General features: G+C 36.9%; 1 protein-coding gene across 4 annotated transcripts in view; it reads right to left on the bottom strand.

The window, feature by feature from the left end:
* Positions 1-1,487: 1,487 nt before the first annotated feature.
* Positions 1,488-24,199, bottom strand: part of LOC140212070 (NFU1 iron-sulfur cluster scaffold homolog, mitochondrial-like) — a 40,259-nt gene continuing 17,547 nt past the window's right edge. For 2 of the 4 annotated variants that reach the window (XM_072282551.1, XM_072282552.1), the window contains exons 2-7: positions 22,857-22,992; positions 14,901-14,967; positions 14,714-14,822; positions 6,575-6,644; positions 4,244-4,418; positions 1,488-2,965 (exon numbers count right to left, since the gene is read on the bottom strand). In XM_072282551.1, coding sequence (XP_072138652.1) covers positions 2,894-2,965; positions 4,244-4,418; positions 6,575-6,644; positions 14,714-14,822; positions 14,901-14,967; positions 22,857-22,992 — 629 coding nt within the window. In that variant the 3' untranslated portion in view covers positions 1,488-2,893. The remainder of the gene's footprint in view (positions 2,966-4,243; positions 4,419-6,574; positions 6,645-14,713; positions 14,823-14,900; positions 14,968-22,856; positions 22,993-24,199) is intronic. The other 2 variants (XM_072282550.1, XM_072282548.1) reach the window with 2 other exon arrangements.

Genomic DNA, 24,199 nt, shown 5'->3' with positions numbered 1-24,199 from the left:
TTCTGCCAGCTGGTACATTACATAGTGCAGGGGTACATACTAAAGGATGTATTGAATCTCAGTGCAGCTATTGCAAGAGCTCTGTGTGAATAGACCAGGGTCTAGCATCCTTCCAGCACTGGCCACTGACAGACTAAGTTCTTCCAGTGCTGGAAGATTCTAAATGAAATGCAAGTGGCATGTTAAAATGTTGTAAATGAATGCAGATAATACCATGTTCTTATCATATAACTGAATATTTTATTAAATGAAGTATTTTGGGGGAAGAACAAAGGAAGGAAGGAATGTTTGCCTTTACCTTCTACAGGTGCTATGGTGATACTTCATAATCAATTGTTTAAGATAGGTGCTAAATATTTTCTGTCATATTCACTAATTTTCCTGATGTACCAAGTCTCTGGCTTCAGTCCCCTTTTGACATCGATTAAAGAATTTACTCTTCTGTTTGCCTATGCATTTTCGCCAGTCTCTCGCAATACAAACTCTCACAAAGGTTGCCAGTGCAGTCATATAGCAAGGAAACAGACCCTCAATCATCTAATCATATTTTACTCTCCCCATATCACCATCTCCCTACCCAATGATTCTACACTTACCTACATACAAGGGGCAATTTAGTAGCCAATTAAAGTTCTATCCTTATTACTAAACAGAGATACAAAAGAGTAGGACAGTTCAGCCCTCTCAATAACAGCTATGGAGCTCACTTTGACCAGCAACCATCCCATCAAACTCATATAACCTATTCAGTCCTGATAGCATTTAAAAAATGGTTTTCCCCTCATTGTCATTACCTTTGATTTAAAGGAATGGTTAAACCACAGCAGATTACTGCTGAAGGAGTGTAATCAAGCTGTTGCCTCACAGCACCAGAGACCTGGGTTCAATCCCAACACTAGGTTCTGTCTGTATGGGGTTTGCATGTTCTGCATGGGTTTCCTCCTGGTGCTTTGGTTTCTTTCCACCATCCCAAAGGTGTGCTGATTGGTAAGTTAGAAAATCTAGGGGGAACTGATGAGAATAAAAAATGAGATCGATTGAGACACATCAGTTTGGATGCAGGTTTCAACCTGAAAGATCAATGGTTTCTTCCCCACCCCGCTCCACCTGCAGATGCTACTCAACTCAAAGATCCTCCTACAGATTGTTGAATCCGATGGTGTAAGTTTAGTGTACATGGGTGGTTAAAGGTCAGCATGGACTCTGTGGGCTGAAGGGCCTGTTTCTATACTCTATTACACTGTAACTGATAGTTTGCCATAACATATTCTTCTGAGGTCAGCAAATGTATCTTTCAGCACAACATCTTCCCATATGGTCACATTACTTTCCAAAGTTTATTGTTTAGATGAATACAAGAGCCCAGATCAGTTAGTGTTGAAAATACAACTTCATTAGCTTTCCTAATGTGAAAGTATTTTACCTTGCCTTTGTAATGGGCAGTCATTACCTCCACTCCAAAAAAGTGAGATGTGAAGTTCGATTATGTGTGCATTCCATAACAGATATGGTTCTTCTGAATTGTTTTGCATACAATTGTACTGATGGTTTAATCAAAGAGAAACCTGATGTCAAATCCAGAAATTAACAGTAAAGTATGCTAGGTTTACCAGTTCAGTTCATGAAGTTCCCTCCAAGTGTTCAGCACAATAGAAATGAAGAATTTCCTTCCAATAAATTGTAGTTGCTTTAATAGCTTTAACACATCTACTTTCATTGTACAAGCTATTTACAAACTGTCCCATTTATTATAATATTTGTGAAAGTGATATTATGAATATACACCACGTAGAAATCATTTGCACACTGTACAATTTAAACCTTCAACAACAATAAAACAATACAAGTTTGCTCGAATTCAACAATCTATATTCAATATAACCAAGTTAAAGCACTGCCATTCAGATGTCAAGCAGATTTAAGACTTTATACAGAACAAACTGTTAAATTCTATACTGAAAAGAATTCACTTAAAAACATACAAACTGGCAAAATAAAGATTGATGACCAAAGTTTTAAAAAAACTCTAGTTTGAAGAGGAAACAGCAGCCAGAATCATTGCAGTTGTTTTAATTGACTACAAAGTTAGGAGTCACTTTAAAAATAAATAATTAGTGGGAGTATAACAGATATTTTTAATAGTTTTTACTGTCACACTTTAATGTGTACTTGACAAAGTACATCAGCTAAATATTAATGGCTGGATGTACAATACCTTACATTAAACATCACAAATAGTTATTTTTTTCTTCCAACATTCTTCAAATATTCTCCCTTTCCCCTTGTAGCTCAAATATAAGAAGTAGTCTATCTTAAATAGCTTGGAAAACTGCACTTTAGGAATATCTTGCTTCCATGGCATTTTATATGATGCTCGTTAAAGCCAGTTTAGAATAACCCTAGAATACACGTGGTAGGTGGTAGCTAATGAAAATATTTTAAGTTCTTCATCATTTTTTGTTGTGTGCAATTCAGGCTAACTAAGAATAAGAAGCATTATTTAGACGGTACAGGCTTCATACTAAATTCAAGAGATTATGAGTTGAGATGTCCTACAAATGAAGACCTAAAAAAGGGAACTATTCTAATGATAACTGAGTGAAATACCATTATATTATTCCCTTCACAATGATCAACATTGATCCAGGTAATAGTATTTATGTTCCAGATTGGGAAATGAGATGAATTAGCTTGGATTTTCCCATTCAGACATTTAAAGGAAAATACAGATGATAAGGAAAAAGCAACAATTCATAATACAGTTAGCATTTCTAGTAATAAAACTGCACTTAAATAAAGAGACAGGTAATATGGCATCAATTTAACTTTGTTTTACAAGAGAACTATAAGAAAAACAGATCTCAATAAATTCATAAAACTTCTGTTAAATAATTTATGTATCTTTTAATTTCTTCTCTAGCTCTTCAAAGGCTTTAATGTTTACTTCATCTACTTCATCTTGGACCTGCAAATGTAAACGTAAAATGAAAAGTTTCAAAAGAATCCATGGATTTCCTAAAACATCCTGGATAAACTCTACTTACTCTAGAAAATATACAATTTCTATAAATGCAAAATGTAATAGAAGATGTTAGATAAGACGTTTATTTAGAGATACAGCACAGTAACAGGCCTTTTCTGCCCAACAAGACCGTGTTGCCAAATTACACCCACGTGACCAATTAACCTACTAATCCGAATATCTTCAGAAGGCGGGAGGAAAACAGAACATCTGGATGAAACCCAGGTGGTCATGGGGAGAACATAAGCTCCTTACAGACATTGGGGGAATTAAACCTAGGTTGCTGGAGCTGTAATAGTACTACGCTAATCACTACACTACCATACCACTCTTCTTCTCATTATATTTTATAATTGCACCAAAGTTCGAAAAAGGTTCACAATCATCTTCCTAGTAAGTAAACTGAGCCTTGAATAGCATCAAGCTCAGAAGATGGGAAAAGAGGACTTGCAATATATCATACAAGAACAAACGTTAAAGACCTGGCAGTATTACTAAGACTGAAGGATAGAACTGTACCAATAGAAAAACAAGCAAGATAAGAAATAAGGAAGCAACTAAAGATAGCTAACTTATATGAGCAGAGTTTAGTTTTCAGTATTTTCAAAACAACTAGTTTCCCCAAAGCCATTACTTCATTACACAGCTTTCTATAGATTTTACAGAAGAATAATAAAAAAACAAGACCATTAACATTGTTCTTAAGAATCAACATTAAAGAAGTGAAGATGCAAAGCTTCTCAGCACACCCGCACACAATCTAAAAAATAGAAAAGTTAAAAACATTGATGCAGAAGAAAACAACAAGTTGAAAAGAATCAGATCTGGTCCAAGCTAAATTCAAGTTTAAACCAAAAAACATAAAATAATGCTTAAAATTGGTTGGAATGCACAAGACAGATTGGTGCAGAGTAGTCCAAGATATAAATAGTGGAAGATCAGTGTCAATGGGAGTGATGAATAGCAGAGTAATAACACAAATATTTGGAAGACCTCATGCTCATGGAGTGTAGTATGCGGAATGACACACTGTAGTGCACTGGAATAATTAAGTCCGGATGTAACAAAGACAGGAATGAGGGTTTCAGCTGAGAAGCTATGTTAAACACTGAACTGAATAAATTATTCAACATGTTTGCAGATTTATTTGTGCCATCCTTGCTTTAGACTCTGAGCAACTCATTTCTAACAATTCTCTATTTGTGTTACTTCATACTTTACCTGTACTACCTCATCAACTTCAGGAATGTAAAACTGTAACATATTTTGTATTCCACTTTTTAAAGTAATGACTGAGCTTGGACAGCCAGTGCAGGAGCCCAGTAATTTTAGCTTCACAACACCATTTTCAAAACCTTTAAAAATGACATCTCCTCCATCTTCCTGCACAGTAGGCCTGTAAATGTGAAACAAAATACGGCATCTTAATGTTTATGTGATACTACAATTGTTGACTTATTCGAACATTATACAGAATGAAACAAAATCAAAAAGAATTACAACTTGAGGTTCTGCCACTCAACTATTGAATGTTATTGACAATGCTTTCAAAAAATTAAATTAGACTCAAGGGCAATATAATCTGTCAGTAGTTCTGCTGAATTAAACAAAAAAATTCAGCACTATGAACGTTTTGTATGTTGTAAAATACACATTTCATAAGACCTTAAGACACAGGAGCAGAATTAGGCTATTTGGCCCATCGAGTCTGCTCTACCATTTAATCATGGCTGATCCTTTTTTTCTCCTCCTCAACCTCATTTTTTGGCCTTCTCCCCATAACCTTTGATGCCATGTCCAATCAAGAACCTATCAACCTCTGCCTTAAAAACACCCAATGACCTGACCTCCACAGTTAAATGTGGCAATAAATTCCACAAATTCACCACCCTCTGGCCTAAGAAATTTCTCTGTCTAATCCTTCCAACATTCAAAAGGTTTCAATGAGATCATACCCCCCCCCCCCCACATCCTTCTAAATTCCAGCGGGTACAGCCCCAGAGCCATCAAATATACCTCGTCTGACAATCCTTTCATTCCTGGAATCATCCTTGTGAACCTCCTCTGGACCCTCTCCAATGCCAGCCAGCACATCTCTTCTAAGATGAGGAGGCCAAACCTGTACACAATACTCAAATGCTGCTATGTCAGACTCTACTTTCTCCCAATCAAATTTCAAGTTGAACTCAATCATATTGTGATCACTGGTTCCTGAGGGTTATTTTACGTTAAGCTCCCTAATCACCTCCGGTTCATTACATAACACCCAATCCTGTACAGCTGATCCCCTAGTAGGCTCAATGACAAACTGCTTTAAAAAGCCATCTTAGATGAGACCATAAGATATAGGAGCAGAAGTAGGCCATTCAGCCCATCGAGTCTTCTTACATCTTTCTCTGCTTGGCCTTTTAACATCACCCTTTCTTCTCTGATCCACCCAATGCTTCCTTTAGGTACTACTGGTTGGAAACTGCTTTTTAAAATATTTCAGCTTTGCACAATACTCGAAATAAGATTCATTTTTTCTAGCACAATACATAAAGACATCTGGGCAATGGAAGCAGGCACTCTCACAACATTTAGGCATCTAGACAAACAGGTGAATGTCAAGATGTACAGAGGGAATGGACCAAATGCTGGTAAATAGGATTAGTGTAGATGGGTAACTGATGGTTATTATGGTGGATCAACGAGCCTGTTTTTATGCAGTATTACTCTATAACGGCAAATTTTGTGTCTTGAACACAGGTTCAAGAGTGCATTTCTATAAAAAATACCTCATTTCTACTTCCTAGAGACTTTGAGGCTAAAATGAAAAGCAAGTTAAAAAAAAGTAGTTAATGAGTGACATAATTCACAGTACATTTTGAAAGAGCATCTAAAACCATTTCTATAAAACCTTAAGAATCAAGTCCTGGTGATTTGAGACAGAAGAAACATGCTTCATGTAAAGTATGATAGAAATGCAAAGTACTCCCAGACAAAGTTGTAGGTTTTAATGCATAATCTTAAATTTTGTTTCAGCTGATCGTTGCCAGGTAGCATCTTCAAGGGCTATGGAGTGGAAAATTGAGAGAGGATAATAGATCTCATTGAATGGTGAATAAGACTTAAGAGGCTGAATGGTTTATATACCCACTGGATGACAAATAATCATCAAGGCAACTTTGACAGAATTTTCACTGTCAATAAGAACAACCATTGCTAATTGTTAATAATACATCAGATCAAATGAGATACTACCTGGGTTGAGTAAAAAAAAGTCACGTGGGAGGTTTCATTGGCTATGGCATTTTGACCTCTAGTGCTATGGAATCAAACAGACTCTACTGGACAGGAACTGGCCATTGTATTGGACACTGATGGAGGGCCTCTGTCTGATGGAGTGGAAGAAAGATTCTATGCCTTTGCACCAATATCCAGGATTTCCACAGATGACACAATGTGCACAGCGGGTCAACCACAGCTAGTTAAGTCCTGCTATCATCTTCTCGGGGTACTAGGGTTAAGTACTATATGGTGTGCACATATCAATTAGATATCAATAACTACCTTATCCTTGTATCCAGCAGTTCCTTGATCATTGCAACCACTTCATCATCCTCCTCACTATCTGTAGAGGCTAAATGAAAACACAAAGATAAAATGCAGTTCAAACAGTATAATTCCACCATCTTTCAACTCCATAATGTGATAATGTAAAATAACTGCAAAATGAACTCTGGCAGTAACAGTCACTTGCTACATATTGTTAGTACAATATTGTTAACACTTTGTCATTTTTATAAATGACTCGGAGGGTAGAGCAAAGTCGAGATGGTGCTAAACGGTGACTCCTTTGCTTGCGTCTTCGGAAACAGCTCTATTTCTATCTTTGATATCTCTTTTTTCCCTTTTCAAGGTTCTTTTGAAGACCCTGACCTGGAGTTACACTCTGACTTAGCTTCTTTGCAGGAATGGGACTCGCTCTCAGGGCTTCACGACCGGCTGCTTTTTGATATTCAAAGGACGTGGTCTGGAACACTACTGTGCCTTCAGGGTGCTGGATTATCGTGGCTCTGGAGACGGGCTGATCCTAGGCTGGTTGGTGCCCCTGAGGCATTGCGGGAGAACATGGAACATCGAGAGCAGCAGGTTAGCTGCTGGCTGTGTGTCCAGAGACCTGAGCCTTTCTGGGGCCGATTCTCTGGATGCAGAGCTTGGAAAAAGCAATGCAGCAAACTTTTAACATCATAAATCAGTGAAGTGTTTGTTATGTCTCCCTTCTCACTGTGAAATGGAGACACCTCTTTTTCCCTTATTAGGGAGAGAGAGAACCTGCGGTATGTCAAAATACCAGGTGAACAAGTAGTCTTTGAGATACTGCAAGTCTGTGTCTTTACTGATGCTTTGCTGCACACTTGAGTTCTCGGTGGAGGCTTCTGATGGGGGTTCGTTGCCTTGCTGCTGCTTGTGCGTGGGAGGGGCGAGCTTTGGGGTTCTAACGTTTAATTGTCATTCATTTTTGGGGCACTCCTCTGTTTTTATGGATGTTTCCAATGAAAACGAATTTCAGGATGTATATTGTACATATTTTCTGACATTAAATGTACCTATTAAACCTATTGAATGAGGAATTGGAAGAGTGGATTAGCAGATGACACAAACATTTGTGTTGTGGTAGTGCAGAAGGTGGTTGTAGTAGGCTTCAATGGGACTGACAGAATGCAGAGCTGGGCTGAGAAGTGGAGATGGAATTCAATGTGGAAAAGTGTGAACTTTGGAAGGCCAAACTTGAAGAAGGAGTTAATGGCAGGTTTATTTGCGGTGTGGAGTTCCAAGTCCATAGATTCCTCAAAGTGATTTACTTTGGAAGGTTGAATTTAAAGGCCAATTACTGAGTTAATGGCAGGATTCTTAGCACAGTGGATCGAACTGAGAGATTTTGGAGTCCACGTCCATAGATCCTTCAAAGTTGCCATACAAGTTGATTGGGTTATTAAGACGGTGTATGTTGTGTTGGCCTTCATTAGTCAAGGAATTGAGTTCAAGAGCCATATGGTAATGATGAAGCTCTAGAAAATCTTGGTTAGACAAAACTTGGAATAATGTGTTCATTTCTGGTCTATTCATTAAAGGAAGGATGTAGAAGATTTAGAGAGGTGAACAGGAGATTTACCAGGACGCTGCCTGGTCTGCATGTCTTTTGAGGATAGGGTGAGTGAACTAGGACTTTTTTTCTCTTTGGAGCAAAGGAGATTGAGAGTTAACTTGACAGGATAAGAGGCATAGATCGTGTGGACAGCCAGTGACTTTTTCCCCAGGGTGTAACTGGCATCATTTTAAGGTGATTCAAGTAAAGTCTGGGGAGGGGGGATGTCAGAAATAAGTTTATTTTTTACACAGAGAGTGCATGAAATGCTCTGCCAGGGGTGGTGGGAGAGGCAGATACATTAAGAGACATTTAAGAAACTCTTAAACAGGCAGATGCTGTTAGAAAAATGGAGGGCTGTTTAAGAGCGGAAAGTTAGATTGATCTTAAAGTAGGTTAAAAGGTCAGCACAACAATATGGGCCAAAGGGCTTATACCATTACATGTTCTTATGTAGAAGTGAAACCAGCATTAACACCATTTTCATGGGAATGAAACATCCTTACATAATCAAGAATACAAGATACAGTGTACAATGGAGATTCCATTTTTTGATCTGCACATGACTCAGGTTGACTTTCACCTATGTTGCAAACAGGTGTGTTTCCTTAATGTTGGATGTGAAGTTGTTTTATTAATGGTCAGGTCAGACTTCAAAGATATTCTCACCAGTGAAGCCATCAAGTAACCCAGTGACCGATCTTTCTGTAACTAGGATTTCAGAACAAATAGAGAGACTGGACAAACAACAGATTACAGCATGATACGTGACTTTATCCAACTATGACAGGGATGCATACGAGAAATTCTGTGGATTAGTCAAGCTTCAGGGAAGAGGGTGCCTGCTACAATGATGATTCAAGAGCTACTGATCCTCCTGAGGCCTCAGCGCCAGTACAGATGAACATAATTAATCAGATGCATTTGAAAATCGTCATAGTGATCGGCAGTACTTGGTCTCCTTCATGCCCTCACAGAGCCCTACAGCAAACAAAGTCCGAGATGCCAGGGTGAGGAGGGAAGAGAAGTAGGAAATGTCCTCATCTACAGCCATAAGGGATCAGAGATTGTTATGGATAGTGGAAGTTCATCTGACTGGAATGATTAACAGGAACAGAGCACATAACTTTTAACATATACCATTGTTTAAATGGAAGCATAAGTGATCAGGAATAAAGGTCTCCCAGGAGAGTTTTACTTGTGGATGTGTGGCCCAGAATTGTAGGGCTAACAGGTCTTAAGAGTTTTGTCACAGATCAGAGAAGTGAGAAATCTTGGGAGATTATTCAAGCTTTGCTTAATGTGTAGGAGTTTGAATACATACGTTTGTTTCTATGATACCTAAAATGCACTTGATTTAAAGTTTATAAGTCTGTGAAGGAATATGTTTTAAACTGCCTTCCCTATTCAACCCATAATAGCAGTAAGTCATATTTTGTCTTTAAACTGACTTAAAGTGGATACTGAGTTTTAAACTTTGCACAAGATTTGGCAAAGTTTTGGTTCCTTTTGACTCACATGGGGGGGAGGGAGAGGGAGAATATGAATGAGAACGTAAACACATAAAGAAGTGAAAAAGCCTTTGGGTATTTGTTAAGCCTCAGCTGGGATAGAATTACAAATAATTCCAAATTCTGTCTGAGCTAGTTACGTACCAGAAAACAATATGTGACTTAGTGGAAGATTGTGTTCTTTAAAGTTAAAGAAAGTTCATGACCTCTTATTTTTAAGAGGAAATGTTGCTGAAGCTGTTTGAATGCAAGAGCTGTTTAAGGCTCTAACTATTTTATTCTCTTTAGAATGTAGAACTTCTTAACTAAACTAGTGACATAAATGCAAATATCACAAGACCAAAACAAAAGCTGGGTGTCTTGTAGTAAGTGACTCGCCTCCTACCTCTCCACGTACACTCAGTGATCATTTTATTAGGCATCTAATAAAGTGGCCATTGACTGCATGTTTGTGGTCTACTGCTGCTGTACCCCATCATTTCAAGGTTCAACGTATTATGAATTCAGAGATGCTATTCTGCACACTACTGTTATAATACATGGTTATTTATGTTAGTGTTGCCTTCCTATCAGATTGAACCTGTCTGACCATTTTCCTCTGACCACTCTCAAGGCGTTTACGCCCACATAACTGCCGCTCAATGGATGTTTTGTTTATTGCACCATTCACTGTAAACTCTTGAGACGGTTGTGCATGAAAATCCCAGGAGATTAGCAGTTTCTGAGATACTCAAAACACTCTATATGGCACCAACAACATTGTCAAAGTCAATTAGATCATGCCAATTAAGACAAAGTTATTATTTTTGATTATGACAAAAATTATAACAAAAAATTCTTTTATTCAGCATGGAAACACGATCCCATCTAAAATCAAACTAATATTTCTGATGATGGAAGTACAAAAAATGCAGATGCTTGAAATACAAGAACAAATGCTACAAATTGTATGTTGTAAAGGAGAGAGAGAACAAAAATGTCCATGATAAGAGAAGTATTGACAGAAAATATGATGATACTGGCTGAGAGAAGATGGAGGAAAAGTAAATAGGAAGAGACATTTACATTTCTGCTTTAATAAAATGCTGGCTAAAGCTCATTTTAACGTCCAGTTCTTTTATTTCCCCAAATGCTTCCAGCTCCAACTAAGTTCATGTTGATTCCAACTGAAGTTTCACCCATCACATTACAGATCCACCCATGATTAGATATATTCAGGCTTTTCTGCATTTTTTGATTCATTGTTTTCATCACATTATGAGATTCTTGCTTTATGCCATGTAGTAGTCCATGTAGGGTCTTGAACTTTTTCTCCAACAGCCTTGATTCACTGTACCTCAAAGGTGTCTGGTCCATAGTTCCATGATCTTTCCTCAGCAAAGACCTCAGCTTCATCCACTTGCAATCTCATCTCAATGAATTTCAAGCCTGCTCTAGCAGTGATATTTCCCATATCTTCCAAGATGCTTTTGACCTTCCCTAATCATCCCAATCTTTCCACAACAGTCGACTGGACTGTCACAATCATTTGTTCATTTTCTGTTGTGAACTACTCTCCTCTTAACTAGAAGTAGGATAGAGCACCCTATCCCCACTGGCCTCCCTATTCAAGGAATCATCCTCTGTAATTTCAACCACCTTCAATATTATGCCACCACCAGATGCATCTTATTCCCCCTTCCCCATTCAGCATGCCAAAAGGACCATTCCCTCTTATGAGTGTAAGTTAATGCTTCCTTCTCAAACAACACCAACCCCCCTTCTAAATGGCAACTGTAGAAGGATGAGGGATGTAACACTTACTCTTTTACCTCTTCCTTTTCTACAATCCTGGGACCCAAAATTCAGTACGGGTGAAAATTAGTAAATCACTTGTATTTTTTTCCCATTTTAATGAACTACATCTAGTGCTCTCCTCTGCACTGGAGAAACCAAGCGCATATTGATTAACTCATTCACAGAACATTTCTGTTTAATATCACAAGCTACAAATTGCCTGTCATTTTAATTTTTCATTCCACTCTGACCGTCACGTCTTTGGCCTTTATCACCATTCCAATGAAACCTAACCCAAGTCTAAAAGACAGTATTACATATTCCTACCAGATATATCATCATATTCAAGACAAAACAGTGGACTCAGCAACTTTAGCAAACCAGCCTTTCCAGCTTGCTTCTCAACTGCCTAATTCTGATGACAGATGCAACAGTAATTCAGTCTTTTTCTCCCCCTGACTTCTAAGTATTTACAGCAACTGCAATTTCAGCACTTATTTTTCTCTGTCCTAATTAATCTTCTATTCACATCTTGCCCAGACAATCATCCATGACAAATAAGCCTCTCCCATTTGACATCACTATAATTGCGCCATTCAATCTGTCTTGGTCTCCACACTGTCACGGATATTCCCTTTGTTCTCTTCATTCCTCCCATTTCTCTACAATTTTAAACTTGTTTTTCCTTTCTATAGATGCTGCCTGTCTATGTTGAATTTATGGGAATCAATTGCATACGATCAGTTAAAGAACTTTTCTAGCAATGATACGAAAAGTACTTTTCAGTAATTGTAATTCACCCTGAACATAAACCAAGAACAGTTTAAGAGAAAATTTCAAGTTACAAAGTCAAACAAAAAAATACAATGAAGCAGTGAAAATTTAAAATAATAAATGCAGTCAAATATTTAACAAGAATCAAATTAGTACACAGATCTGGAGCTGTATTGTACATGGAGCCACAGCTTACCTGGTATATGCTGGCCAGGTTATATTTGTATCATGTGTTAACACTACCACAGCAATAACAACCCCCTCAATCCAGTATTTTCATCCCTCAATACAGCATTGAGGGCAGTCAGAGCACTAACTTTTGGGTAAGATAGATGGAGGCCTTTATCTACCCACTAAAATGGATGTAAAAGAAGCAGAGATTTTCCGGTGAATTTCCTGTGAACTCCATTATCACTTTGGGGTTTAAGAAACCTTTGTGTGTGCAAAATGGCAACATTGTCCATATACACAGAGACTTGACTTGAAATTGGTATTAGTATAAACATTCATTAATTCATCAGTGCACCACAGTGCTTGTTTCCTTGCTGTACATTTCTATGACTATTTTCCTGATGCCTGGAATTGTATCGTTTTTGATAGATTTGGCAAAAGGGTCAATACAACACAAACAAGACACAGCAGAGAGGGCAGCCTTGCTGGCTAGATCTGATGCAGACGGTTTTCGTTTCCTAGTAATTGACTCAGACTGTGCTACTGTTGCCTCTGTGGCGCCACTGATTACAGATTAATTCAAAGGCCATTTTAGAGACTCTCAATCAAGTACATTGGGTGTTTCATCAACAGACTTCACCTTCTGTTCACCTGTCCTCTCTACGTAGCGAGACAAAGGCTTTCAGAGCTCTTCCTCCTGGGTGTGGTGCAGACCTGGCACAAATTGATCACCTGCCCCAGAGCAAATGACTTCATTGATGACAGACTTGGAGAGAATCTTGTAACTCACATTCAACTGTGTGAAAGATCGCCAACGTTGAAATTCTTCCTTCTCTCCCTTCTGCATTTAGATAGGGTGATGACACTTTTCCACATGGATCCTGATATACGTACTGCCATCAGAAGCAGAAAGCAGTACAATTCAGAAGTACTAGGTCCATCCAACATAACATACCATGTAAGAAGTCATCAATCAGCTGGAAGTTTTATTTGTCTCAAAAGAAGGGGTTGAGCTTATCAGCTCCTTCAGGATCAATGGCTGGGTACAGACTTTCCCCAATTGCTGTCATCTAAAGTCTCTATGATAGAGGACAGGAAGTTCCACTCTACTTGGCGCTGTCTCTGCCTTCCAATTGTAGAGGCTGGCTTTGAAGGATTGACTAATTCTCAGTACGTCCAGCTCTGAAAATAATTACTGAGCAGTCCTCTTCCTAAAGGCTGCTGATCACAAAGCTCCTCTGAGAACCCTCTGGAAGAAATGTGAATGTAACCTGTTCTACATAACTGACCCTAGAATGGAAAACATTCTTGGACAATCTGGAGAGGAAGAATGAGGCTTGTTTAGAATTTAGTAAAGTTGTTTATCCACATCCACCACAGGAACTACAGCAGGATCAAATGCTGCATGCTTTACTGGAGTTAGAAATTCTCTCTTCCTCTTACATTCTGTTACCTCAGAGATGAAAATCCTATTAATGTTCAGCAGCACATCAGGAAGTGAAAGGGGTGATTTATAGTTCTCCAATTTGTGTCATGCCTTTTAAATTCCTTGATGCTTTTTGGAGTCAACAATATGGCATTCAGCTTCACCATCCTCAGTCAATCCTGCTGGCTGACTGTCTACCAGTGGTGACAGTCAGCTAGCAGGGGGCAGAGGTCAGAGAATACAGGCATGACATCAGTGTGAATCTGACCAGAGTGCTTGGGACACAAACAGGAAATCTTTCTAGACTAGAGTGACCTATTTGATCTTAATTAGTGGATTGCCACCAGCCTCCACCCACAAACAGTTCACAGCTTGGCATCCTTACTGCTTCCATCAGAATTCTGAAGAAACTGCCCCAGTTTACTGTACGACTTGCTGGACCATCTAGCCTCCTTGATGATATGGCAGGATTTAACAGCTAGAACAACTAACCAGGATGTTTTCACTTCAACCATTGTTCCTTAAATAATTTACTGTTCTTAATAAACAGAAACTCTGCATTCATATTTTGGGTTTTTTTTGATGAGTAATAGTGAGAGATTACCACATAAAAGAGAACATTTAAGAGAAAGGAACAACAACTAAAACAATGAAAATGACTATCTTTAATAGTAGTCTCCTTATAAATACCCATAGAAAACTCCCAAACTATACAAGTATCTTTGTTGGAAAAAACTGACATGCTTAAAAATTTACTCTGATCTCTGTTATGTAGCTCTAATAATGTGTTTGAGATAAGACTAAGTGGAGTACTAGACAAATCCTCTGAGTTGGTTTGCTATCGATCTCACTTTCTTTTGTATTATTCAGTCTAATCTCAACTACAACCATGAAGTCCTTACCAGAATCTGGTTGCAGCACATCTGTGATTAAAGGAACACCACTAGCAAAGAAATCCACAAGGACAGCAGAAACCTGAGGCTTAAGGACATTCCATTCCACTTGACTTTCCTGTGGGTATTGAATATTTGAATTATTCTCCTGCACTATGATCATACAAATACAAATAGGGATTATGGTCATTCTTACCCTAGTTATTGTAATGAAATCAGGCCCAAAGAACACACTTTTAACCCCTTCTATTTGGAACAGCTGCCTGAAAAAGAAAGCCAAATGAGAGTTCGTTCCTGGACAGCTTGTCTTCCTTATCAATATTAAATTCTTTTTTGTACAAGTGCCAGATTCTGCTTATTAACTCACATTATTATAATTATTAACTCTGACCCAGCTGCATCTCTGACCACTTAGCATGCAAAATGCTGGAATCCCATGTTTTATCTGAAATACACAGTTGAAAGAATTGAAAAAATGGAAAAATTTCAGAACTGTAATCTATTGAAACTGTGTCTGCATTGTAGGTGTATTTTAAAGGCTGCAACAAAGGTAACAAAGAATGTTTAGATGCCAAACAGTTTAGAACATATTTATAGAATTAGTCACAAAGTAATACAGAATGGAAACAGGCCTTTGGTCTAAATCATACCAACCACGATGCCCATCTAAAAAAGTCCCATTTGCTTATGTTTGGCCAATATCCCTCTAAACAGGGGGTTCCCAACCTTTTTTATGCCATGGACCAATACCATTAAGCAAGGGATCTGTGGATCCCAGGTTGGGAACACCTGCAAATTTTTCCTAGCCAAGTGTCTTTTAAATATTATTATTGTAACAATTTTAAATAATGTGCCAGAAATAATGTACTTCAAAAGATTATGAGAAAGCATCAAAGAACCCACATTTTCTGGACAGTGATGCACAAATTTTCAGAAAATTGCTGAACATTCTTCAAAACATACAGTATATACCTGCATATACAAAAACCCACCGGGACTTCCGGTTAAGACGGCGATGGCTTAGGTCGCTAAAACTATTGCTCCGCTTCGTTTCATATACCTGCTTTTTATAAATTTTACTTCTTTCTCTTCCTCCCGCTATTGAATCTGCTGGCTGCACAATAAGTATACCTAAGACTACTAAATCGACAAAAAAAGACATTCCATCGGGAGCCACCTTGAGTGAAATTGTGTCGCCGTTAAAACAAACCCGACAGGATATGTTTTTCCAATTTGGTTCGTTGGAATTGAAACTGGATAAACTTAACTCTACACTGGAGAATCACGCTCAACATTTATCACATGTTGAAGAAATTACGGAGAAGGTAGATTGTTGTCGTAAAGAGCTGGAAAAAGTTTGCTCTAGCCTAAAGGAGCACAATAGCAAATTAACTCTTAAAGTTATGGATCTTGAAAGCAGGAGTAGACACAAAAATCTTCGAATTTTCGGTTTGCCGGAGGCTGTTGAAAGTGGATCTCCTGTCAAATTTTTCTCAAACTTTCTATGTGAGATTTTTGGAAGTGAAATACTTTACAGTCCTCCAGAGATTGGTCGAGCGCATCGTATCTTTACATTTCGCCCAGTGGATGGCCAGAGACCACATCCAGTGATAATTCACCTCCATCATTATCAAATCAGGGATTTACTAATTAAAGAAGCTCGCCGACGTAAAACGCTTCAATATAAAGGTTAAGCTATCCGTTTAGTAGAAGACTATGCACCTCAAGTTGAGTCAACGTGGGAATACAGAGGAGTAATGAAAGTTTTTTTTACAATCGTGGACTTCATCCCTCTCTTGCCTACTCAGCCCGGCTCTGAATCAAGCTTGAGAACGGCGATTTTAAACATTTCGATTCGGTTGCAGAGGCGCAGACCTTCATTGATAGCCTATCTGCTACTTTGAGTTCCTCAGATATGATATGATTTTTTTTTCAGGCTCTTTTGTTTTTTCTTAGATAACGGTTATTTCCTTTATTTTTTTTTCTAATATTCTAATCTTTAACTTTATCTGTTTTATTATCCATTTAATTCAATATATTTTGATATGATGGATTTCTATTTTTCAGTACGGACACTTTCACTTTTCTTAATTAGAGCTGATTGTGAAATTATGTAATTAGACACCTTTTAAAGGTCTTTGCAGATTTCATTTCAAAATGGAGTCGGTGTCACATTAAGAAATTGTTATCGATTCATGAAGTGATGTCTTCTTTGAATTGTTTCCTGTTTTTTTTCCAGACTTCAGTCTCCATTTTCTACAAATCTAGATTTTAAAAAAATTTAAAATGAAGCTGATGTCACATTTAATTAATTAGTAGCTTAATTATGTTGCATTGTCCTATTGAGGTGTTTTTTTCTCCATTTTCTCAATATTAGTTTCTATCTTTAATAGTTTTAGTTCTTCAAAAGTTTTTTTTCTCTCCAATTAGATTATTTTAACTTTAAACAGCAGCTGATGCTGTAACTTTAATATTCAGTTTTGGGTTTGGAACAAAAATCCTTTTGAATGGATCTTCCTTTGGCGTTTTTCTTCCCCCTGTGTTTCAAGATGCTACTTATGTTTTTCTTATTTTTATGATTTGGATGGATTACTTACTTGGATGTTAAAGCTTTTTTCATATAATTGGGTTCACAAATTATCTATTTTTGTTTATCAATTCTAGCAGGTAGGTTGGGGTAAAGTTCTTTTTAGATAATTATCATATTTTAAGATTTATAAACTTTGTATTGTTTTTTCTTATTAAGATTAATTTTAGTTTGCAATTCTTAAAGCTTTTTGGTGTTTTTTTCATTATTGTATTAACTGTTGGAGTGGAGATAACTAAGATGTTACCTAACTGGAAGTTCAGTAGAGGGTTAGTTTTTCTAGGGGAGAACTTGCTGCTTTATATTTGCAGCTTTCTTGCTGCAGGCTTTGAGGGTGTGGGTGGGAACTCCAATGCTAATATTATATATGGAATTTTGGCATATTTGCACTATACAGGACGTAATTTCACCCTGTTTTTTTTCTTCTATACCTTTGCCCCAGAGTTGACATATACATTTCAGATGTGGTTTAATGCCTGCTATCCTTTTTTTCATGTTCAGTGGTTAGTCCGTTGAACTTTGTAAGCTGGAATGTTAGGGGTTTGAACCATCCGGTTAAAAGGGGGAGGGTGTTCGCACATCTTAAACAGCTTAGAGCAGAGGCAGTTTTTTTTTACAAGAAACACATATTCGTTACTCAGATAATTCTCGTCTTATGGCACGATGGGCAGGACAACATTTTCATTCAACTTTTCAAGCCAAGACAAGGGGCATTTTAATTCTTATAAACAAAAATGTTCCTTTTGAGCTTCATAATAAGATATCTGATCCTAATGGTTGTTTTATTATTGTTTCGGGGAAACTTTATAATATACGGGTAGTTTTAGCCAACCTTTATGCTCCCAACTCAGATGATGTAGAGTTTTTTGACCTTTTTTTTCTTGTTGCCAGAACGAAGCTCATACTCTCTTATACTGGGTGGTGACTTTAATTGTTGGTTGGATCCAGTCTTGGACAGATCTTCTTCTATCACTAGGCAATTAAGTAAATCTGCTTTATCAATTCAATCTTTTCTTTCCAATTATGGAAGATCTGATATTTGGCGTTTTTTTCATCCATATGAAAGAAATTACTCTTTTTTCTCACAAGTACACCGTACATTTACAGGAATCGATTATTTTTAAATTGATAATCAGTTGATTCCATTCCTCCGTCCCTGTGACTATAAGAGTATACTGATTTCAGATCATGCCCCACTTACGTTGTCTATAGCTTTTCCTGGTCTCCCTCAAGTAAACAAACACTGGCGTTTTAATCCGACCTTGTTGTCAGATAATGACTTTGTAAAATTTATGAAGGATCAGATAACTTTCTTCTTAAATACTATATATTACCTAAAACCTCAAGTCAGGTTGTTTGGGATGCAATGAAAGCATATCTAAGAGGTCAATTAATTTCTTATACAGCAAATTTGAAAAGAAAGACTCAAAAAGAACGTTTAGAATTGATCAATCAGATTAAAGCTATAGACCAATTATATGCCCAGGTCAAGGATCCAGAGATGTATAAGAAAAGAATGGAACTTCAAACTAAATTTAATCTTATTTCTACTTACCCAGTTGAACGCCAACTTTTGGGCAGTAAGAGTAAGTTCTATATTCACGGGGATAAATCTGGTAAATCCTTAGTTTAACCAACTTAGACGTTCTAAAGCAAAACAACACATCACTAAAATTCAAATGAGTAATGGGAATATTACTATGGACCATTTTGAAATTAATAATACATTCAGGAATTTTTATTCTCAACTTTATACCTCTGAATCCTTTAATGATAATTCTACTGTTACGCAATTTTTAAATAGTTTAAATATCCCTAAACTTTCTTCTGATCTCAAACATAAATTGAATGAGCTATTATCCTTAGAGGAAATATCCTCTGCTATTTCTGCTTTGCAGCCTGGTAAATCTCCTGATCCTGATGGGTTCTCTGCAGAATTTTATAAATTATTTTCCTCACTGTTCTTAATCTAACTTAGTTTAGTTTCTTCTGACTCTTTTAAACCAAATAAACTGCCTGCACCATTTGATGAGGCTTGTATTATTCTTTTAGCGAAAAAAGGCAAGGACCCATTAGAATGTGCTTCATACAGGCCAATTTCTCTATTAAATGTAGATGTTAAAATCTTAACTAAAGTTTTGGCCCGTAGGCTGGCGACTATTTTATCCTTAATTATCTCTGAAGATCAATCTGGTTTTATTAAAAATTGCCTTCCTTTTTTTAATATTAGGCATCTTTTTAATATCCTATATTCATCTTCATCGGGATTCCTGAATGTGTTATTTCTTTTGATGCTGAAAAGGCGTTTGACCGGGTGGAGTGGCACTATTTATTTGCGGTTTTAGAAAAATTTGATTTTGGATATAATTTTATTAAGTGGATTAAGATACTATATTCTCATCCAATTGCATCAGTTTTGTCTAATTCTCAGCAATCCCAATCATTTGACCATAAACATGGCACTCAGCAAGGATGCCCTTTAAGTCCTCTGCTATTTGATCTGGCTATCAAGCCACTGGCAATTGCGTTTCGAAGTTGTACTGAATTGACTGGGATCTGGAGGGGCGGTCTTGAACATAAAGTCTCTCTATACACTGATGGTTTGTTACTTTTTATATTAAACCCGACCACCTCCTTACCTTTGATGTTTTCACTTCTTAATAAATTTAGTCAGTTATCCGGAATACAAACTTAATCTACATAAGAGTGAACTTTTTCTGATAAATAAGGAAGCACAAGCATTAGAATTTCAAAATCTCCCTTTTAAAGTAGTAAACAATTGTTTTACTTATTTTGGTATTATAGTAACAAGGAATTATAATCGCCTTTTTGATGAGAATTTCAATAATCTTTTCAATTTTACAGAGTCTAGCACAGTGGTCACCTCAGTCTATGTCTTTAATAGGGCAAATTAATGTAATTAAAATGTATATTCTTCCTAAATTTTTATACTTATTTCAATCTCTACCTATATTTATTCCTAAAGTTTTTTTTGATTCTTTAGATTCAGTTAGCTCATCATACCTATGGAAGGGTGAACAGCCTAGACTTAATAAAGCTCATCTTCAAAAGCCTCAAAGGGAAGGTGGCTTGGCGTTGCCTAATTTTTGTTCATATTATTGGGCAGCCAATATTCGCAATATTATCTTTTGGCCCTACTTTTATAATCAGTTTATTTGTCCAACATGGGTGGCAATGGAATTGAACTCTTATAAGAAATTATCAATTCCAGCTTTACTTGGATTTATATTTGCTTGCCACTTGCCAAAATTTATTACTAATCCTGTAATCAGGCATACTCTGAGAATATGGGCTCAATTTAGAAAATATCATGGCCTTTATAGTTTTTCCCTTTCTAGTCCTATTCTATACAATCATTTATTTCAACCTTCTATGCAGGATTCCATATTCCAAGACTGGTGTAGGAGAGGTATCAGGTGTTTTGAAGATCTTTTTATAGACAATCAGTTTGCGACTTTTGAACAGTTGTCTACGAAGTTTAATTTACCAAATACTCATTTTTTTTAGATATCTTCAAATTAGACATTTCATTAGCCCCTTAATACCACATTTTCCTGAACAACCTGATAAAAATGTCGTAGACTTGTTTCTTCAAATGAACCCTTTGAGTAAAAGTTTAATTTCTACTATTCATGTCAAATTTATGAATCTCAGGCGAGCCCCTTGTGATAAAATTAAAACTGCTTGGGAGCATGACAGGTTTTTCTTTGTCCGACGAGGTTTGGGATTCAATTCTTAAGTCAGTTAATTCAATTTCTTTATGTGCTCGTCATTGTCTTTTGCAGTTTAAAGTTGTCCACAGGGCTCATATGTCTAAAACCAAATTGGCAAAGTTCTCTCCTGATATTAGTCCTTGGTGTGACAAATGCAAAGGAGGTGAGGCTTCCCTTATTCATATGTATAGGGCCTGCCCTACTTTGGAAAAATTTTGGAAAGATGTTTTCTAAATTTTATCTTCTATATTAAATTGTCACTTGGAACCTGATCCTTTGATCGTTCTTTTCAGTATTTCTCAAGACTCTGACAAGCATTTGATCCCGGCTAAACGACGAATATTGTCTTTTGCCTCTCTTTTAGCTTGACGTGCAGTACTCCTTAAGTGGGGAGATGTAGTTCCCCCTACCCATGCTCAATGGTTTGGGGATATTATGTCTTGTTTAGATCTTGAAAAGATTTACTATTCACTTTTTAATTCGGACATGAAGTTCCATACGGTGTGGGGACCTTTTCTTGAATATTTTCATAATTCTCACCTAGATTGATTGGTATATTTTTTTCTTCCCTTGATAATCAGATCCTGCATTTCCAGCTTTCTCTGATTCTTTGATTAGGTAGCAGGCTGCTTTTTTTTTTGATTATTATTCACTACTCTTTTTACTACAATATATAGTTCTGGGTGATAAAAGTTTATCTCAAATGTCCTTTCAAATATTTATACTTAAAATATAACGGTTGGCTTGGAGTTGGATAGTGGGTGGATTGGGTGCTTTCCTTTCTAATTTTTCGTTTTTAATATGGGTGACTTGCTCATTTGTTAAAATATGTATTATTTCTATTTTTGTCTGTATTGCAATGATCTTTCTATTTATACTACTGATTTTTTTCTTCTGTGTTGTAGTTTGTAGAAAATCATAAATAAAATAATTTTTAAAAACCACCTATGTATTCAGGTACTTTTCAGCGTAAAGGTCTACAGCTGATGTTCCAAACAGGAGTTATCAGTACATGTGAACTGTGGATCTCTATGATACTCTAATTTCAGATTCAAAAGATCCCACTACAGAGACTCAAGCAGGTAATTTAGTTTGGCACTTTAACCCTGTACCAAGGAAGTGCCACGCTATTAGAGATGCTATCTTTCAGGACAGAAGTTAAACAGTGTTCATTAAGATCTCATATGGAGAAGCTACTGATTTCCTCAGTGTGGCAGACAACACTTCTGGAGTTCCAGTCTATATCGATCCTCAACCAATATCTGGTAATTTTTTTAAATGGAGAGTTTTCTGTCTGCAAAATTGACTGGCAGTCAAATCAGTAGCTGTAAAAAATATCAGATTATTGTGAGATGGTTTGAGAGACAATTTACCAATGCTCATCTTTCTATTCACTATAGCACCTCAAGACCAGCATCTTAAAGAGCTACTTAGTTAAATTGACTAATAGCTGCAATAGCAAGTGAGGTGTCTTATGAGAAAATGCTGGATGATTTAGGTGTTTCACCTGGAGCTTCAAAAAGTGAAGGAGGGCATGACTGAAATGTATAGCACCCTGAGGAATTTTGATAAGAGTGGATGTAAGAGGATATTTTCTCTTGTGGGAGAATCTAGAATTAGTACTTAAATGTGTGGGGCTGCCCACTGAAGATGATTATGAGGTAGGTTTATAAACAGGGACAGTAGTCTTAAGACAGAGATAGACAGATTCTTTCTTAACAATAGGAGGAAAAGTTGCGAGGGATACTTGGGAAATCAGAAACGAGGATAAAATCAGACCAGCCATGACCTTATCAAATGTGCATGTTTACATGTAAATCTGTTAACTTACTTGGCTAGAGGTGAGCTGTGAGCTGAATCGACATTTGGAAAATCAATGCTCCCTGATTCAACTATTTGACGACCAATGAGAAACTTTAAGCTGTTAGGATTTGGTGTGTCCAGGGTCTGTAATGCCATGAATCGACCTATAAGAGAAAAATGTTATATTTCAGAATATTTCCTACAAACTGGGTTTTAAATTATGCTTCATATTAATTGCTGTAATCACCATTTTCTAATATACAGAACAAGCATGAGTCAAGAGTATTGCTCTTAAAGCCTGCTCTTTTAGCCATAAAATTTGAATGACCCGTTGATGAAGTCACCGCAAAACAAGAGAACTATCGTATTTTAACTTTCGGATGAACTAAGCAGTTCACATTTAGCATCTTTTTTCAAAACATCGCATTGACTGATAAAGAGCATTTTTAAGCCACTGTTATTATTGAAATTTTACGAACACAACAGTCACTTGCTGTTGAGCAAGCCCTACAAGCAAGACACCAAGTGAATTCTCTATTTTTTAGAGTCATTAAATCTTCAAGATTTAATGATATAAAGGTTTCTCCAGCCCAGATTGTCACCCTGAATTACAGGCCCAGATCTTAGGATTTGCCTCAAACCCAAGATGTTAAATCAGCTAAATAAGGTAAATTGATGATTGAACAAGCCAGAGATTGGAGTCAGATAAGTCACTCAGTAGACCTTTCATGTCAGAACATTTAAAGTGACTGTTTCTTTCTTCAGACTCCACATTGATTTGGCAAATGCATTTGAGTCCTCAGCTGTGGTCACCACCTTCAGTTGAGCAGGTGCAAGCACAAAAACATGAAAAAGATCAAGATTAAGAATTCATTCCTGAAGCTACTGGGAAAGTAATGATGAGTAATGATGAGGATACTATCTTTTTGGAAACAACATCTGCAGTAAATGCCATATCTATTACAGGGTCTACTCTGCTGCTTCCTATATACAAGTCAGAGATTCAATGTGCCAAGATGTTTATTGTTAATTAAAACTACGTTATGTCTACAATTAATTCTAAACTAAGTATATAATTACTAATCTACTCAATCACTATTATTAAACTTTAAACTCAATCGTGAGCAACACAAAACAGAAGATATTGTCAACAATGACATCAACTGACACCTGCTCTCCAATAACCTACTCAGTGATAATTCTAGCAAGAGAATCATCATTTAATTCCTTAAAGCTTTTCAACCACTTGTCAGGCATGTGAGGACTTTGAAAGAATAATTTCCACTTGCCAGGACAACACTCACGAAGCTTCATACAATTCTCAAGTTGATTTGTACGATCCCAAAGCAAGCCCACTTGAATAGCAAATCT

This window comes from Mobula birostris, chromosome 18 (genome assembly GCF_030028105.1).
Source record: "Mobula birostris isolate sMobBir1 chromosome 18, sMobBir1.hap1, whole genome shotgun sequence".
In the NCBI taxonomy this organism is placed as follows: Eukaryota; Metazoa; Chordata; class Chondrichthyes; order Myliobatiformes; family Myliobatidae; genus Mobula; species Mobula birostris.
The sequence above is the reverse complement of the archived record's forward strand: the minus strand, read 5'-3'. Positions and strand labels throughout refer to the sequence as shown.